The 20,315-nt window shown below is 28.4% G+C and overlaps 2 protein-coding genes, 1 long non-coding RNA gene and 1 pseudogene across 4 annotated transcripts; 2 read left to right on the top strand and 2 right to left on the bottom strand.

Moving 5' to 3' along the window:
- The first annotated feature begins 556 nt into the window (after positions 1-556).
- LOC112681741 lies at positions 557-4,236 on the top strand (annotated as a pseudogene).
- A 2,714-nt stretch (positions 4,237-6,950) lies between these two features.
- On the bottom strand, positions 6,951-9,636 carry LOC112681740. The gene is made up of 4 exons (XR_003148423.1): positions 8,750-9,636; positions 8,337-8,660; positions 8,210-8,261; positions 6,951-7,396 (listed from the first exon to the last, which is right to left on the bottom strand). It is a non-coding gene; the product is annotated as an uncharacterized LOC112681740 (long non-coding RNA).
- A 195-nt stretch (positions 9,637-9,831) lies between these two features.
- LOC112681739 (mitochondrial import inner membrane translocase subunit TIM14) lies at positions 9,832-12,382 on the top strand. Its single transcript, XM_025552040.1, has 4 exons — positions 9,832-9,940; positions 10,004-10,138; positions 10,230-10,334; positions 12,146-12,382. Exons 1-4 carry the CDS (start codon positions 9,938-9,940, stop codon positions 12,248-12,250), a joined length of 348 nt encoding a protein of 115 aa, XP_025407825.1. The 5' UTR covers positions 9,832-9,937; the 3' UTR covers positions 12,251-12,382.
- A 68-nt stretch (positions 12,383-12,450) lies between these two features.
- Positions 12,451-18,896, bottom strand: LOC112681738. 2 transcript variants are annotated; one of them, XM_025552038.1, is made up of 4 exons: positions 18,373-18,896; positions 14,079-14,232; positions 12,871-13,114; positions 12,451-12,776 (listed from the first exon to the last, which is right to left on the bottom strand). In XM_025552038.1, the coding sequence occupies exons 2-4, from the start codon at positions 14,107-14,109 to the stop codon at positions 12,545-12,547; spliced, it is 507 nt and encodes a 168-aa protein (XP_025407823.1). In that variant the 5' UTR covers positions 14,110-14,232; positions 18,373-18,896; the 3' UTR covers positions 12,451-12,544. The 2 variants fall into 2 exon arrangements, with proteins under 2 accessions (XP_025407823.1, XP_025407824.1); XM_025552039.1 differs by lacking the exon at positions 14,079-14,232.
- Positions 18,897-20,315: the final 1,419 nt, after the last annotated feature.

Here is a 20,315-nt window from a genome sequence, read left to right as displayed (position 1 = left end):
AAATCCGGCAGCAAGGCCACCACCCTATTATGCCGATGAGGTAATGCTTGGGGTAGAGAATCACCATAATTTATTCTTTCAATGTCACAATTTTTTTTCGACGCAAGTACGAGCATTTCCTCGCACTCAACCTCTCACAATATATTTTACAGGTTTGTTTTGAATGGCCGTGATAGTCTCTTGCGGTCACCTCTATAGAGTTGTAGAAAAAATAATAAAATATGTTCATACCCACTGGTAGGACTGGGTAAGTCCCTCATCTAGTTTGACGTCTTAACTACCCCCCCCCCCAATGAGGACCCACCTTGACGTGGTGGGGGGGCTTGCGTCCCTCAACAGTTCCGAGAGCTATGCCAACGGTAGTTTACTACCAACAGGGTCTCCCATGTTGGACAGGTCGACGAACTGAGGGCTGACAAAGCGGTCCTCGACAAAGGGTAGGACGGGCTCTTCAGCCTTGGGTGGCAACCGTCCTAGAGGAAGGAAAACCTTGATCAAAAACCCCCTGGCAGTAGGGTTAAAATGCAGTGAAGGAAATCACTTAAAAAACCAAAACATGCACTGTCAAAAGTCAACTCTTGGTACCACCTCAGGGGCGTCGGAACCCCAGAGGTCGGCAGGAGTGGGTGGTTCCGGTGTCAAAACCGGAACCAACGTAGCGGGCCCACTCCGGTCGTCATCCAGCGACCGCGAGGGTGCGGGGGTGGTCGTCCAGGCCCCCGCTACTCTACCTACTACTGGGACGAGGAATAGACGACTTGATAGGATGAAACAGCCCTCCAAGTCTTGTTGCTCGAGGTATGACGGATATACCAACAAAAAACCACACAACAACACTTGTGGAAAACGATCGCTATACGACCAAGTTGATCAACTGTTTTTAAAAAAGTTTACAATGGATAAGTCCAACAAGTGGGAGCTTCCAAAAACAAATACCATGCTGAGTCAAAGGAAATGGGAGGTAAATAGATATATATTATTGATTAAAACTGTATGTTTAATTAAATTTTAATCAAATTTTTAGATGCAATATAATTAATTTAAACTTATTATGCCACATTTTTGCGACCAAAGTTAAAAAATAAAGATAATCCCCTTATATCACTGTACAACATATTTTATTATATTCAAACTTATTTTCGGTATGAGACTACGTTTGCAAATAGTGCAGTGTTTATGACTCCAAAAATGTCCCTGTGTAGATTATACCATTACCTATTAATTATCCTTGATAACAAAATATTGACCCACTTGTATGATTATATTTTGAAACATTCAAATTTTTTCAATTTAATGACTATTGAAATTGAATTATGATTAAGTATTTATTTATTTTTTTTTTTTTAGTTACCAGATTTTATCACTTTAAAAAAATCGTTAAATAATATGAAAGATAAACTTGATGATTTCAACTTGAACGAATGGCATAAAAATACCAAACAGACTAATCCAGCCGATAAAGTTCTGTATAAAGTTAGAGGGGCTGGGCGTCCTGAGTTATTGACTACAGCTTGGTTGAAGTTTTATGAAATATTAAATGATAATGATGTAATACCTCAAAAGAGTATTGATGAAGGTAAACTCTGCAGTGTTCATCTATGTGAAGCTCCAGGAGGGTTTATTACTGCTCTAAACCATTTTATTTGTAACAGAAATATTGATGTTGAAGTAAGTGATCTTATTTTTTTAATTTTTTTCCTTTGCTAACTTATAATTTATTTTATTATTATTATTTTTTTTAGTGGGATTGGATTGGTGTTTCTTTGAACCCATACCATGAGGGAAATGGTAATCCTGATATGATTAGTGATGATAGATTCATATTACATACAATGAGCCATTGGTTTTTTGGTAAAGATCAAACAGGAGATATTTTCCAAAGAAACTTCTATAAGGATCTTTGTGCCTATGTTAAAAAACATTTTGGAAAAAAAGCAAGCTTGGTAAGAAAAACATTACTTTAATTTTTATTATATTTATATTAATTTTGTAACTAAAGTTTGTTTTTTATATTTTTTTAGGTAACAGCCGACGGTAGTATGGATTGTCAAAATAATCCGGATGAACAAGAAGATGTAGTCACGCGTTTGCAGTTAGTAGAAACAATGGTCGCCCTTATGATACTTGAAAAAGGTAATACTAACATTTTTATTAGTTTTAATTTTACAATTTTAAATAATAATATTTTTACCAACAATAATTATTATTTTTACAGGTGGTACATTTGTTCTGAAAATGTTTACCATGTTTGAATGTAATACATTATGTCGAATGTATTTATTGTGTTGTGCTTTTGACTCGGTACAGATTAAAAAAACCGTTAACAAGTAAACAAGGAAATTCTGAGATTTATGTTGTTTGTCGAGGTTTTAAGGGATTGCAATGCATAGAACCTTTGATACATAAATTTTTCTCAACTTTTAATCGCAGTAAGTTTTGTTAAACATTGAGTTATTCAATTATTATTTAATTATATTTTATAACAATTATGTTTTATCATTTTAGCGCTGTCTTATAACTGTTTGTTTCCATTGAATGAGTTGCCAAAAGATTTCTTGTCATCCGTATATAAGTGTTCCAAATATTTTAGTGAATTACAAATGCAAATTATAGAGAATAACATAAAATGGTTTTTCCAAAAAAACCGAAAATGATATTAAATCATTAACAGAATTACAGAATTGTGTGGCTAACACATATATCAATAGATATGAAATAAAACCAATTGACCCTTCTCAAGAAATTGTTGGACAAAATAAACTTAGAGTATGATTTATAGTATTTAGTTTTTTTTTTTTTTTAGTTAACTTTCATTTGATATTTTACCTATTGTGCTTTGTCTTTTTGGAAATAAATTTCAAAATAAATAAATATTTTAATTTATAATTCAAACATTTAAAAAATGTATTATGATTAACACAAAATTATTTATTATTGAATAGGCCATTCAATTTGATCTACCGAAAGTTTCAATAACGAAGACAGATATGAATTGTTCATTTACCGAAAAAATGCGTCAAGTGGAATACATAGAATTAGATGAAGCTAAATTACTTCAAGATCAAGTGAATAGTTATAAGCAAACTCCATGGAAATATAATGATGAAGTTTCGTGGTTTACCGCAGAGGTCAGTAGAATTATGAAACTTATATTTAAATTTAATAGAACTATATAATTACATAATTTATATAATATTTGTATTGTTTAAAACTAAATGATAATTTGTTATTTTGTTTTGTTTTTTTTATAGGATGCTAAAATTGATTTGTTTAGTTTGAAAATGCAAATGGGTAAGCCTGTTTCTATAATTCGTAGCTCAAAATTTTGTGCGAATGAACTTATTGATTACAACAATCGAGCAAGATCATTATTTGCTGTTCCAACAGAAGACGCTGTAAAGCGTAGAGAGTAAGTTTTTAATTTTTGAACCTATATTAATGAAATTATATTTCAATATCAATTTTAATATTAATATTAACTAGTTAATATTTAATTTTGTTTCTCTTATGTATTACAGATATTTTCGGCTTCAAATTCCAAAACAAGCGGTCCATGGTCGATTGATTGTTTGTGATGTAACATCAATTTATGCCAATGATTGTATAAACAATAGTAGAAAACAGCTTGACTCTATGAGTTTAATTTTAGAATCATTGAAGAAACTTAAAGCTTTTGACAGTTTTTTGTTAATTGGATATCCATTACTTTCTCAAGTTAATGTTGGTGTTTTCTATGTGCTTGTTAATATATTTCTTAAGGTATTTAAATTTTATACACTAAAACTTTTAAATTATCTATTGCTATTTTTTCAATGTAATTTGTATTAAATTTTAATTTTAATTTTCTTTCAGACCGGAGTTATCAAACCTGTTGAAATAGGTCATGCTTTTGTGTTTTGCTCAAAAATGAATGGTAAAAGTATAGATGATTTAATGTCCGTTTTATATAATGTACAAGAACATATCAAGGATCTTAATATTACAGAAATTATGGAAAATCAAGGCCAATCCTTACTTTCCTTCTTTCCGATTGATAAACTTATGTGTAAGTTTTTATTTTTTATTTTGGATAAAACTAATTCATTGAACATTTATTATTTTAAAGCTATAACTAAAATGTTATTTTATGTTTCAGATGAATCCATTTATAAAGACATTGTTGCTGTTAATTGTTTGGTTATTATCAATGACGTGAAAAAAACTATTTCTTCTTACTTGCAACAAAATTTACTATGAATATTATTTTTTTTTTTTTTTATTAACAAAATGTTATTATTTTTTACTTGTTTATTTATTTTTCTTATTGTTTTTTGTATTCATATTTTATTAATTATTATTGTTCCATTTGTAAAAAATTTCAACTTACTCAAATTTAAACTTTTTATTGTGTTAAACTCTTGAAAAAAATTATATTGTTAAAGATTGAAATTATTACTTTATGCATAAGCAATTTGTTTATATATATATATATATCATTTTTTGTTATTTCTTTTTAAATTATTTGTCGTATTTCTATAAATTTTACGAACTTTTTTTTTTATGTTAAGTGATTATAATGTGATGTACTACAATAGCTTTTTTATAAATCTGTTACTATTTATTTTGTTAAATATAACATATTCATATGAATGTATACAACTATATATTGTGATATGTTTCGCTAACCTACCGCGCGTTCTCCGTTGTGCGTTAGTACTATGTTAGTTATAATATTAGTAGTTTACGTAAATAAAAGCACGCGTAGGACCCGCGAGCTTCGATCCGCCGACATAACCACATATTATTACGTAACAACTAAAACGCAACAAACTTAAACTTAAACGAAACTAGGTCATCGGTTCCAAACCTGAGGTACGTGAGATGATCACAAGGGATACATGAAAAAAAATTGAGTAATGGCAAAAAAAATTGAATTTGTTTTATTTAAATCGATTTATATTGGAAATATGCTATATACGAGTATATCATTAAAAACTAAATAGCAGTAAATAACCATTAACTTATAGGTCATATAGAAATAGAATAAGAAAAAAAAAAAGTATATAAGTATAGAATGTAGATTGTAGAATACTATACGTATACTATACATATGCTATTAAGTATAGTAATAAACTGAACGCAGCTTCAGATTTAAAATTTGAACCTGATTATAAAAAACTATTAATTTTGAAATAACCAAAGAGTTCTTTCTAAATTTTTACATTACGATTCTTTTATTTATTATATAAAAAAAAATAGTTAATATCTTTTCAGTGAGTCTTATTATAAAATATAAAAATATACATTATTACATTATATTGTTATTTTTGTGTTTAAGCATTTTTAGAGTATTTTTGTGAAAAAAGATTAAAAGGTGTAATAAGGGTTACAATCTAGTAAAATTTTAAGCTTAAGGGTACGGAAGAAAAAAAGGTTGAAAACCGCTGCTATAATAAAAGCTTGACATTTATATGAAATCATTGTTTTCAATATTAAATAAACAAAATTTAAGATTTATCTATGAGATGGTAAATCTATATTGCTGCGTCATTACATTTTATAATCAGTGCATAGCCAGAGGGGTTTTACTTCAAAGAGGGTACTTACACTCAGCGGTGTAGTGAAGGGTACAAGGGGGTACACGACGTGTACCCACTTCCATTTTTTCAGAATATGCGTGTACCCAATAACAAAAACCCAAGTCCGTGGGTTCATGGTCGTGTACAAGTGTATAACCACTCTTTAGTTTCTTTATTTATTTTAAAAATATATTAACATTTGTCATTCTACAATTTTACACTGGTGTTTTATGTTAACTGCATTGTATTATCTTCATTAATTCGTCCTGTATTAATTGTCATTTGAAAATTATTTTGCAATAAGTGCAATAATTATGCAATATTTTATAATTTATAGTTGCTATAAATAAAAATTAAAATTTTAATTGTAATGTGTATGACATGGCTGTAACATTTTATCAAGCACAACATTTAAACTACCTAAACCATAATAGAGCACTGAGTTAAATTACATTAAAAATAAATAATATTGGGGGTGAAGCCCCCCACATCATATTTTTACTGTGGAAATTGTATTTTTGACAGAATTTGGCGTATAATCACTTACAGTTTTAGCACTACATCACTGTTTACACTCCCTTCCTCCTTTTGCTTATATTTTTTTATGTCAACAAATTCTTATGACCTTCTAATTAAATTATATCAGGAATATTTTAATATTGCGTTGTTTAAATTAATTAAAATAATACAATTTATTTAATAAGCAAATGAAAAAAAAAATTATTTTGTCTTTATTATATTTTTCTTTCTTATCTCTAATTTTGTATTTTGAATGATCCAACCAAACCCAATGTGAGGGTAAATCAATTTTTTAATCTGAAATTTTGCTACATTGTATTCATTCTCACAACATATTAAATAAATAATTAATTATATGTGACTTACCAGAAAATATTAAAAAATAAAAAGACTAAATAGAGAAAACTAAATAATTAACTAAATAAGAAAATAAGAGAAAATGACTTTAATCTGGAAGTACAGTTTATGCATGTTTAAAATATACGAGTATAAGATGAGAAAAGTGGGAAAGATGGAAGATGTATGAAAATTGGTGATGGTTATTTAACACTAAATAGTTTAAAAAAAACATTAAGAGGTAATTTTAGAGCTTATCCAAGAAATTTAACAAATTTCATTTTCAATTCTTTTTAAAAATTTAGATTATGTAGTAAATAATATTATTTATTATGATAATATATTATACTATAAAACTGGTAAAATTAATAAATAAGATAGGGATTTATTTTATTAAATATACAAATGTATAAATAACCTTGATAAACTAAATTAAATAATAATACTTAACAGAAAAATTATATACATTTGTAAAAAAAAAATGTTATACATTTTTTAAGCTTGATTATAAAAAATATTCTTATTGATTGTCTCTCTCAAAAAAAATGAACTATATACTGCTTATATTTTAATTTTATTAATTACAAGGATGTTGTATGGATGTAGGTATATGAGGTAAGGAGAGTTGTAATAATAATATATTATGTTCAAATTTATAATATCCATACCAACAAGTACATGTTAACCAGTCAGATTTCTAAATGTCTTATCATATTTAAATCAAATTAAAGAGTAATTGAAAAGCAAAGTATCATCACAAAAAAGTGAAATTATTCTTTGCATACTTGTGTTTAGATTATTGTTATCAACTAACAATGATAACGTTATACCTAAAATAATTATTATTATTATTAACTCATTTGAAGTTCATTTAAATACATTGTTGCTTTCACTGTACAGCCCCATACTTTTTTATCCAATACTAGCCTTTTTCTATCCCTGATTCTTTGGAGCTTCGAATCATCTTTGATACAGTTTTATACCTAAAATAAATAAATTAAAAATTAAAAATGCAAAATAATACAAGTGAATAAATAATAATTAAATTATATGATTGAGTTTTATAAAATTACAAATTTATTTTTAAATTGAATATTATCATCAATCTTTTTTTTCTACATTATTAAGTTGGTCTTTGATTGCTATAGGAAAAATATTCATATCCAAACTATTACTTTGATTTAGAAAAAACTGTTGAAACACAATTATATTCATATGACTTAGAAATTAGTGCTTAAGCATTTTTATTTGTATTTTTTACATTTATTTGTATCATAGAACTAATGGAGTACTAAAATGTGTTGAAAAAGTTAAGACAAATTTTTGAAAATCTAAAAACAGAACAAAGATATAAAATAATTATAAATTATTAATAAAATTAGTATACTGATGATAATACTATTTTAAGATATAAAATATTTTTTTTTTTTAAATAGGTATCTAACTAACTGCATATTACATTATATTTACACCATGAAATTGATACATTTTATTAAAAATGTTAATGATGATACATCTATATATTTGTTTCTGTTATGTAGATGAAAACATGATAAAAGATTTAAATAATATGGATAGATTCCTATCTATGTAAATAGTAACTTATCTTAAAATAGATTACCTTTATACTACCTACCTACCTAGATTAATCAAATTTTTTGTCAAAATTATTATTATACATACAATGTGTATTTATACATGAATTTTCAACAATAATTATATAATGAAATTAATATATAATAACAAATATTTATAATATTAAAATAAATATTAATGAATTGTATACACCTACTTACAATATATATACAACAGACATAAAAATCTAATGACTAATCAGTAGTCAAATATCTAAATAAATCACAAAAAATAATATTATTATAAGTTACATGTTTAAATTAAATATAATAAATTATATTGAATTACATTGGATGTTTATTGGCATATCAAAGTTATAACAGTGATACGTGCCACCGGCTCGATTTCAAATTGTACAGTCGAAGATGTATTTAATTTTAATTAATTAGACATTAACTTTTTAATACTTTCAATACGTCATTTTATAATTCAATGTATTTAAAAAAATTCTGATACTGAGTGATGTGACGTTGCTTTTAGTTCCGTAACTAGAACTCATCTGATTTGTGTTTGTTTTCATCATCCTTTTATATTGCTCCATTGATATCATAGGATTTGTTGTTTTGGTAATATCCAGCGATAGGCCTTGTTCGTTTGACCTAATTCATTATTCTAGAAATATGGATTAACATTTTATTACATCTTTTAAATATTACTCGGTTTATGACCAATTAGTTAAATATAAAGATATACTGTCTTACGCAATACATATAATATTGTGTTACACATCTTTTTCTATTTATACATGGTTAGGCTTTACATGGTAGCTCATAACAACAGAATCAGTGAATATTTTGTATCGATTGTACTGGTTACCAATGAAAATACTGATTTAAAAAAAAAAAAAAAGTGACTCTTATAGATTATAGGGTGCAAAATTAAATTCGTTATGTTTCAATTAACATTATTCAAATTTATCCAATTTTTTTTCTAAACATCTTATCAAATTAATGTATAACCACATATTACATACTATCATATTATTCAGAAATATAACATGTACCACTTGGTCATATACACATTGTCATGTATTACGATTTTAGTACTATAGCAAACACCTGCTAATCATACAAGTTAGTTGAGATCGGGCACCAATCATTACAATCTTCGTGATATTTGTTGCAATTGTAACGGTATTTATAAAAAAAAAATAAATATATTATTTTTTACTAACCAAGATTGCTTGTAAATCGTAATAACGATTGTAATAAATGTCAGAATACACAAAACTGTTGACTAACCGATGACAGACAACGCAAACCAATAAGTAATAACAAGAACAACATATCATAGTTGGCGATCACAGAATAGTGAATACCATAGTCGAAATCTACCGAATCCCTAAAATGATAAATATATTGTTATTATAATTGATATAATAATATTGTATAATCGACGTGCGGGAACAATTAATATTGTTTCATTCGTATTGTGTATGGTTTTCATCGTCAGTATTTATAAACGGTTTGGACCACTATTTATTACATAGAAAATAAAGAATGATTATTGTTATGTTTATTATCTAAGCGAGCAGTCTGACATTTTTCATGCGATGATCCATTCGTCAATATTTACCTTATCCTCGACCACCGGTTATACACAATATTATCACAGAACAATATGATAATGATATTATCATACGAGTATAACATTATCTATTGACCTTGGATTATAGCCATGGTCTTAACTCTAATTTCATAGTCACCATCACGATCAAGAAGTTAACTTCTAAAACCGTGGTTATCATTTAACATTATGGTAAATCAGATAAAATAATCTGTGGTAACAGTAACGATAACAACATTGTTAAGATGATAGAAAATAGAGTCAACGGAGTTAAGTCTTCTTATTGAAAACGTCAAACATTTTTGTTCAACTTAATCACATCAATGGTAAATTAACGTTAAGGTTTCTCTCAAATTTAGTTTATAATTTAATGTGCATTTTATTTCAAGGCGAGCATTGTAGTTGTTGGACTGGGATTGGCTGCGGCTGGGTTTGCTGGTCGACAAGTTTTGCGAGTTGCTCCACAAGTTGCCCAAAAAATGAGTGAAGTACTAAAAACAATGTCATCTGAATCAGGAATCTTGGTAAACTTAATTTAAACCACATTAAAAATATATTTTAACTTAATATTTGGCCCAAATATTGTTCGCTACAATTTGATTCCAACATTTTTAGTCGAATAGTAAATATCATAAAGGTGGATTTGAACCTACTATGTCCAAACGAGAAGCCATGCTTATTCTTGATGTTTCAAACAACGCGACAAAAAATAAGATTAAGGTAATTAAGTATATTATAATTGATTAGTCATTAGCGATTTTAACTAGTAATTAGTTTAAAAAATACTTGTTTTGTATGTTTGATTTTAGTCATCATATATTGTATATAGACTTATTATTCTAAAACTTACAATTAGGCACTTCTTATTAGAAGTACCGATATAACTATTTCAATCAAATCTATTCAATTATTTTTTATTTTTAATAATTTCAATTTTTTTTTTTTTTTTAGTATGTAAGTTTTTCCTTGATAATATTTTATATTTTTTGTAATTACAAATTATATCCCTCATCAGTTAAAACTCTTGAGGTAGATCTTACTCTTATGAATAAATTTTCTAAATCCTAAACATTTAAAATCTAGTTCTTAAAATATAATGCATAGTTCAAGAACCTCTGTAAAATTAGACACTAGTATCCTATTGATGATTAAACAAATTTACTAAATTGTAAATATAAAATTTGTTTACTCATTATGAAATTTCAAAATCTATCCATTTATTCATTATGTAATATTCATTGAAATATATTATTATACATATATTTGTTTTTATTGATATGCAATTGGCATATTCTTGATTATTGAAATCAATTGTAGGACTATGGGGGAAAACAATAATCATGAATAAAAGAAATAAATCTGATAATTATATCATCTTGCCATTTGTTTCGAATCGAATTGATATGTGAATTGAGTTAGGTGAAAAAATTACAATCAGTATACCCACGATGATGAAAATTAGATAAGATTACTGACATTTTGAAACAGTCAATAATTATGTTGATAATTTTGGTTTTGCCCCTAGCTTTATATTTATTCAACATTAGTCTTAATATTTTATAAATATCTATCATTAGCTACTGAATGAGCTACACAAATATTTTTTTTTTCAATGACTCCTAATATGCTAATAATTACACTGTATATTTATCACTATTTGTCTGTCTGAGGAACAGTGCAACCAATAATTAACATCTAGTATCTTCCTAAATTTTTAAATTAAAATTTTTTTTATTTACAATTATTTTTCAAAACTTACAAATTCAAAATAGACTCATTATTCTCTAGCAATTATTATTTTTTTTTTTTTAACTTTAATTCTTAAAAACTTTTGTTCAATTATTTTAAAAATATTTAAAGTCTTAATAATGAAAATGTAATATATTTATTAATCTAATACATTTAATGTAACACATTATTTGAATTATGATAATTTCACAAATAATAATTAATTATAATTTTTAGTCATATCATAGTTGATTATAGCTTATAACTTTAATATGAAATATTGCTAATCAATTATGGAATGTATATATTATGAAGTACAACTGTATTTATTCTTGACACTACACCTGAAAATAAAATACCCTTATTTTTCTTAAACTATAAATAATGGCTCTTGTACAGGGTTCTCAAACGTTTCAATTATTATTTCTGTTCCAAAAATAGGTTATTATTACATTTTGGGTGGAATGTGAAAAACTAGAATAACAAAGAAATTAAATTACATTTGGACTATTTAGACCCTTTGATACTTGTAGAAAATATTTTCTTAATCTGCTATCATATAACTTTATAGTTAAAATATTTTATTCATTTTTTATTTATTGATAATACCGGTAATTATTTTCTTTTATTACTTAATCGCGTGAAATAGTTCATAGTTGTGACATTCATTTTGTAATTATATTATATGTTTTCACGTACATAGTTTTGTTTTAGAAGCACGTATGCTAATTCCCACTATAATTATACTGTAGTATAATAGTTCAACGTGCTTGTATGTGAATATGTATTTTTGGTATTTGCAGGATGCTCACAAACGAATCATGTTGATCAATCACCCGGATAAAGGTGGTTCGCCGTACATTGCAGCCAAGATAAACGAGGCTAAAGATCTTATGGATAAAAAATAAATGTCTACCTGTTGATTTTCATCAGTGTGTTAACTTGAATTATAGTGTAAATATGAATGTACAAAGTCATATTAGAAATATAATGACATTTACGATAAATATGATTTTATCGTAGATATTTAAATAATCATACATCCGTGATTTTAAATTTTCTACATTCCTATTAAATTGAACACGTTCCAAATAAATATTTTTAAAAACCTAAGCAATATAAATATATATTTTGTACTTGAAAAATAATAATATACAATTAATAACAGAAATAAAACTTATAGTGGTTCCTTTTAAACAACGTTATTTTTTCACTATCTTGTGATCTTTTAACAATTTTTTCCTAAACAATCCATAATCGTGTTGCATTAGTTCATAAGCTGTCTGCCGTAATTTCTCTACGCGGGATATTATCTTTTTCGGCCCTCTGTTCTTGGTCTCTTCTAATCGGCGCAACTGGTGTCCCGTCAGTCCTTCTACGTCACCAGCGCACTCTATTATAGCATCGTAGTCTTCATTGATTTTCGACGATTCGCTGGAAATTTCAAAACGTAATATTAACATTACTACATGGATGATAATTGAAATTCAACACGGTGACAAAAAAGCGGCAGGTTATCGATACATACTTTTCGATTTTCTTGTGGTGCACGTAGCGCAAAAGACGGTCACACATCTTCCACAACTCCAAAATATCCGCAGAATCCAATTTGCACAAGTGCAAATAATCTTCGAACATTTTTAGTGCAGTCTGATTGGCTAACACATTTTTTAAACTGTTCGTCCATCGGTCCAAGTCGTCTTTAGACACGGAATTACAGGGATCTCCACACGGAACGCAACTCATTATGACACTGTTTATGGTACAATTATCTAGAAAAAACATCATAATGAACAAATTAATTACAAAATAGAAATACTTAAAACTTGTATAATTAATATAAAAGTAGAGTTAAAAAAAGAGTTAATTTAATTTTTATACTACTGATATTCACTTAAATAACCTTGGACCTTTCAGTTTATGTAAATATATGATTATAAAAGGACAAACAAACAATTGTTTTTAATTTTTGGAAACGGTTTAGAAGTTATTTTTTTTAACAAATCCGTATGATGTATCTAAGTTATAATACGTCGGTATAATTTAAAACTGGTTTATCTTTATTTACTAATAGGAAAACATTTATAAAATGTTTTATTTCATAAAATTTAAATTTAAAACTATTACACCTAATTAAGTTTTATAATTGGCATAATTTAAAATCTATAATTTTATTTACATAATCGGTTTACATTATAACATTAAATAATAATATTTAGTGCACTTTGGATGATCGGTTACCGCTAACACGTTAAAATAGCCATTAGTTATATTTATTACTTTATTTATGAAGTTAATTTCTGCTAAACCCTTTGAAATTATTGCAGCAAATAAATTATTTATAATCTTAAAATTGATTATTAATTAATTAAACTATCATTGATTTTAAAAATAATTAACAAATCAATACATTTTTTAATAAATAAATGAAAATGCGTACTACAAAAATAAAATCACGCATTTTGTACTTAGATTAAACTATAAAATCAATTCACTGCAAGTACTAGTGTACTGTAAAATACATATTTATACTTGAACATATTAGTTTTAGAATCTAGTTTGTGTAACATAATTATGTGAAGTGATACAATAACACGAATTTCATTTATTTTTTCTTCAGTATATGTTAATTTCTAAAGAGTTAAGATAATTTCAAAATATAACCGATTACTAATATGTCAAGCAAAAACTACCCAATTTTTTAATCAAAAAATGTTTGTTCACTCTCGTTTTTACCTATTAAATATAAGCTATGCATAATCTTCATTAATTACAGTCTTATCGACGATGGCACATTTTTGGTTTTTTGATGTAGAACAAAATAAGACGCCGGTTTTTGTCTCAGCACGCCTCCATAAAAATTTGTCATAGCCAAATCGCCATATCCTGCCTATAAAATACAATGTTATCGGACGTTTTTCATCTTTTGGGTGATAAGACCTACTCAGGTGCTCTTACAGATGCCAGACACATGTGCACATTAACTATTTTTTTTTTTGTAAACTATGTTATAATTTGTTGTTCGTAATAATAGCAACTACGAAAAACAACGTGTTGTACACCTGGTGTCCAATAAACTCAGCAGTGGAATTAGAATAAAAGGCGTCTTTTGAATCATTACAAATTCGAATCGTAAGAAACACGAGGGTCATGGATACGTCTTACCAAAAAAATAATAATAATTGTGTTGGTAACGTTTCATTCATTTGTATTCATAATGCAGATATAAAAAGTTTTATCGTCGACCTATCATATCCATAAACAAATAAATGTATAACGCCGTGTACACGGTTAATAATACCAGTTTTAGTTGCGGACAGTGAACAGCCATTCTGTGACAGTCCTAAATAGAGACGCAGTACGGAACAATATGTACATACGGAACATAAAGGCATAAAGCGTAATGTATTATAAGAGTTGGGCCCGCGTGCAATAAGTACAATAAGTATAGACATCTGCAATTCTAACGGCGTACACAATTTGTACGTAACATTTTTCGAACCACTGTGTTTATTGTAATTAGGCATTGTTCGAACGTCGTTGCTCTGATTTCGGCTGTGTTACCTTTTTTTTTCGCCCAGTCATTTCTGAACGTCTGCGGAAAAGTGAATGTGCGCAAGTCGTACAGGTATAATAGCAACGGCAGACGTAACGCAGTAGTAACAGCACTGCCTCTACGTTATATCGTCACGCACCGGTAGTGCGTAATAATATACCCGTCGCCGGCGGCGTTGCGGAAAACCGAACGATTATTTTCGTAGAGGAATCCCGAACAAACCGTATTTTATCGACGTGTTCGCGGCACATGTGCATTGTCCGTGTACGTCTACGTCGCACCACATTCTATTCGACGGTTTATTATGTACAAAGATAAACGAAAATGTGACTCTAAGAGAAAAAATAATAATAATAAACAATGAAAAATTGATGGACACCAAGACGTTGCGTTGTGTGTGTGTGTGTGTGTGTGTGTTATGGTCACGTTTTTCATTCCAGGATCGTTCGGAACGGCGCGATGCACGACGACGATGAAATAATATCACGTAGTCTTTCCGTTTTCGTGTGTTACGAATTACTAACGCGCTCGAGGAGGTGCTATGACACTCGTTTGTAGCCGAAACAATAACTGGGCCAGCAGCAACAGCACCGAAATTACACAAAGCCAATATTTGAGTAGTACCGACCTTAGGTTGTACGAGAGCACGTTATTATTACACGCAACGACATAGAATACAACTCGCAAGCCCTCGCACGGTACGAGTATTACGGAGAATTAATGGTACCTGCGATATTCCTTTGGTCGGAAATCGTTCCGTTTTCAAGACCTTCGCAGCAAAAACAACCAGAGAACTGTGCCACGGTGTAGAATGATCCATATAACAGTACTGTGGACGCCGAGCACGGGTATCATCATCGTTTAAATTTATTCGGGTTATTTATAATTGTTTGATAAAAAGATCAATTATGATGCGACAACATTGATTTATCAATCATGGTTATGGGATTGAAGTTTTAGGCCATGGAAATACTAAGCAATAACACTAAGTACTTAGCAATCACTCCACCATATATCAAATTTGAATGAAGTACAAAAACAATATTTTTCGCCGTAAATTGTATACTACGAATTAAATAGGTCATATGTAGAAAAGTGTTTAGTTTTATAAAGTTTACTCTATAGCTGATAAAATATGCTCGCTAATTCAATAGTTCAAAGCATGTATTATTCAATAACAAATATTTTATTTACAAAACGAAGTACAGGAATTATTAATATTGAAATTAAAGTTTTTCGTACATGTTTTTTTTTATTTTTATTACTATTTCAAAAAACTAACGCACGGTCGTATCAATCGATCACAGTATTTCCTTATACAAGTATCATTTTTAATTTTAATATCATTTTTAACTACATATGTATAGTAAAAAGTTAGTAAAATTTAATAAATAATAAAGAAATATGTATAAAATAAAAAATATTTTTTGCTACTTTTTTTTTTTTTTGTCAACCAGTATAAAATTATGAAAATATAATTTTTAATTTAAATTTTCAACAAAGTCGACCTATCTGTATCTTTGTATGTATAAGATATTTGCATCTTCATCAATACGAAATTATGAACTTAATTTGAAAGCAAATATGCAAGTATGCAATTGAATAAAATCTCAGTGAAGGTGCCACAAACAGGGGAAACAAGTCGAATATAGTACTTCCCCCTCTCGTATCTCTTCCAGCTTACTCTTGATAATAGAAATAATTATAAAATGACGTATGTAACAACAAATACAGGCATTCAGTAAATCACAAAACTGTCGACCTTAAAATAACCACTGTTGGAACTGTATACGCTAATAATAGCCAAATATCGCAACTCCTTAAAGTTGCCCAACTGCCAGAAATCTTTGGTAGCTGTCAAATAAGTTGATTTCAAATTTTTCGCATTTACAAAAAAAAACATTAATTCAATTCCACGAGAAAAAATTTTAATTTCTTAAGTCTATGTCTTTTATAGTAATCTAGGATTAAATATAATAATCATTAAAAGAATCATTTTGTTTTTTATTGAGAATAAAGCACATAAAAAAGACATTGTGCTAAAAAAAAATTATACGATAAAATACGTCTATATTAATATTATTATTAATATTAATTACCATTAATTACTAAATAAGTAGAACATATTTTCTTTAACTAATAATAATTATTTTTGGGTCACATATTACCATTGATTATAAATACTAGTATTTATAATCAATGATATTATATATAAAATTTTTTAATATTTATATGTCAGATAGCTATTATCATACTATATCATTTAAATTTATATCAACTAAAAACAATACTACAATTAACATATATTTTAAATTTCTATATATTATTGTAATTACATATCAGTTGTACATACTAATTTTAATTCAAAGAGAACTAGTGATAAAAATCAGTATGTATTTAACACATTTGCTAAAGTAAATAGTGTTAATGTTGAAATCAGTTGAATGAAAAACCCGAAAACTTTTTAGATCCATTGTACAATATATAGAGGTTTTAGTATTATAATATACATAAACTGTTAAGATATATCAACACACAAGTCTACGGAATTCTTATTAATGATATATTACAATGTACCTAACTGTTTAGTTAGAAATATCCCAATTGACAGTAATCAAAAAAATTGATTCACGAAGTAAAACAAATAAAATCAGTAAATTTACAGTTTATAGCACAAAAATTAGTTATTTTGGTATTTATTATTATTTATTATTAGTTATTTAGTATTTAGACTATTTAGGTATTTATTTATTTCATGCAGCATATCTAAAAAGTATTCAGTTTTCCAGATGAATATTTCTCAATTCAATACCTTAAAGCAGAGGCGGCCAAACTTTTTTCGGCCACGATCTACTAAAAATATACTTCACCTTTGAAGATCGACTTTCTTGGAAAATTTTTTTTATTATTAAATAATTATAATTATTAAGAAACATACTTGCTTAAAGTGTATATAAACATACATAAAATATTATAAACTAATTACTAATTACTAAAAATATACAGATAATACTTATCGATATTATTTGTTCATAACCGCCACGATTAATTTTCGTTCACGTGGCCTAAAAATAAATTCTAACATGATCGACTCTGAAATCGTCCGCGATCGACCGTTTGCCCGCCCTTGCCTTACAGGAATACTGACTATTGTTGCTATCAAAGGGAATTGATTATAGATAGTAGGTAGTAATTGTCGTTTCCGGAAGAAATATAGGTAGTATTGTAGTGAATAGTGATAAACCCAGTTGGTTAGAATCGAGTCAAGTCGAAAGGCAAAGACGAACCTATTAGCAGTGATGAAAACCAGTGGCGTCGAACCCTATGCTTAGGTTAGGAAATCACTCGATTGTTCCCATCACTATCTGTTACTGTGGGGAATAGTAGGTACAACGCAAAAACAATGACCACGTATCGTGTACGACTGCAGACAAAAATATTGACATATATTTGTGTGCGTATATGTTTACTCACCGTTTTCTCCATCGTTTATCGAGCACACAAAGACGACCAAATCCGGACCGCGGTACAGTTTACGCGTGGCAATCGTCGCACGTTAACGGTCATTGCGCGACATCGGCGAACCCGGACCGCCCGGGGAATTAAGTGAGCACAGTGTTTGATAGATATCCGCGACGATCGTCGGAAAATCGTACGGTGCAGTGCGCGAACGTGCTACGGCCGACTGTAATCGATCGGCAAAACGCACTACAGAAGCCGCCTTCTAGAAGACTACGACGACGGAGACGCACAACGCGGACGGACGACCGACACACTCAGCAGGTAAACAAGCACTGGGCTCGGCGCTCGCCAAAATCAACGCAAACGGCGTACCATAGATATCAGAATAGACGCGAGACGTGCGAAGCCCTCTCACGACAAACACATGGCCGCATTGAAAGTGAACGAGAAAAAAATGAAAATAAAATAACCACCGGAGGGATACGCGCACCCGTGCCGAAACAGCTGCTGCTCGCCCGATCGATAGCTAATGACGAGTACGCTATACGACGACCAGGACGACGATGGCTACTAACATTTTATTTTATTTAACAATAGGTATACTTTTACCGGTGCGTAAGCGATTGAAAACAATTTTAATTAACGTGGTGGTGCAAGATGGTGAGCTCTGGCTGATTGGGACAGGGGCGACGACGTAGTGAGTATATGATTTCTAACTTAAAAAACCGTTACAATCAATATAGAGTTTAAAATTAAGATTACAGAAGCAAGCCAGTGAAAAGTTATTGACAACTAATGCCTTAAGTTTTTTCATTTATAATACCGTTATACAGACGTATTTTTTATTATGATTATCTACTTATAATCATTATTTTGGATTGGTTAAAATATTTCAAATATTTTTCATCTCTCGCACTCTGTTCAAAGCAATCTATAAATCGTAGAAAATAATATTGATTTAAATTAATAATTAAATAAAAAGATAACGTTTTTTTTAAAATTAAGAAAACTTAATGATCTGATTTATTTTTATTTTATTGACAATAAAAACTCGAATCATAATTTATTATAATTGCTTCAGTAGCGTTTAAGAATAATCAGTTTTATTCTTCTCAATAAATCACAACGTTTGAGTTTCATAGTTCATACACAATATATGTATTATAAATATTAATCATATTATTTCTTACATCAAGTAGTTGAGTATAATATGATTTTACCGTTAAGTTCTCGAAATAAAAATAAAACAATATTTTAAAATTGCAATGGTAATGTCCTTCGCATTAATTTATAGTCTACATAGTAATACGAATACTACATGACTATTTATTACCGATGCTAAGAACTAAATAAACTAAAATATGTATAAACATATAAAAATAACCAATGGATTTTGTCTTGGACCCATATCTTTTCCAACTACTAATGACAAAAGTTATCGGATGGAAGAAAATAATTATAACAAAATAAATATATCAAATTCTGTGGACAACAAAAAAAATAACTGAAGGGTGTTATTGTCATTCGTTGTATCATTATGGTAAATATAATTTTCTATGCTCCTATATTAATTGTAACTCATATAATCTTAATGATTTATTATGACTAGTCGACTGGACCTGACTGCATTACACTAGGAACTCGGTAACAACAGCCAGCTATTTATAGAACACCATGGCATAATGTACTAATATCCAATTGCATGTGTTAGAATAATCCGTATGATATGAAAACTCATTGCATAGACTATATACCTATAAAATTTAATGTTCATAATATTTAATTATAAGTATTATCTTGATGAGGTTTACTCGAGAACTCGAAGATCTTTTACAATAAAGTCTATACATTACAAAATATATTAAAGTATATTTAATATGCATACAATATATACAATAAACTATTATAATATTATTACACTATAAACATATCACAAATTAGACATTTAATTCATT

The sequence above is a fragment of the Sipha flava genome, unplaced genomic scaffold, assembly GCF_003268045.1.
Source record: "Sipha flava isolate LNK unplaced genomic scaffold, YSA_version1 19623_pilon_pilon, whole genome shotgun sequence".
Lineage (NCBI taxonomy): Eukaryota > Metazoa > Arthropoda > Insecta > Hemiptera > Aphididae > Sipha > Sipha flava.
This window is presented reverse-complemented; position numbering and strand designations above follow the sequence as displayed.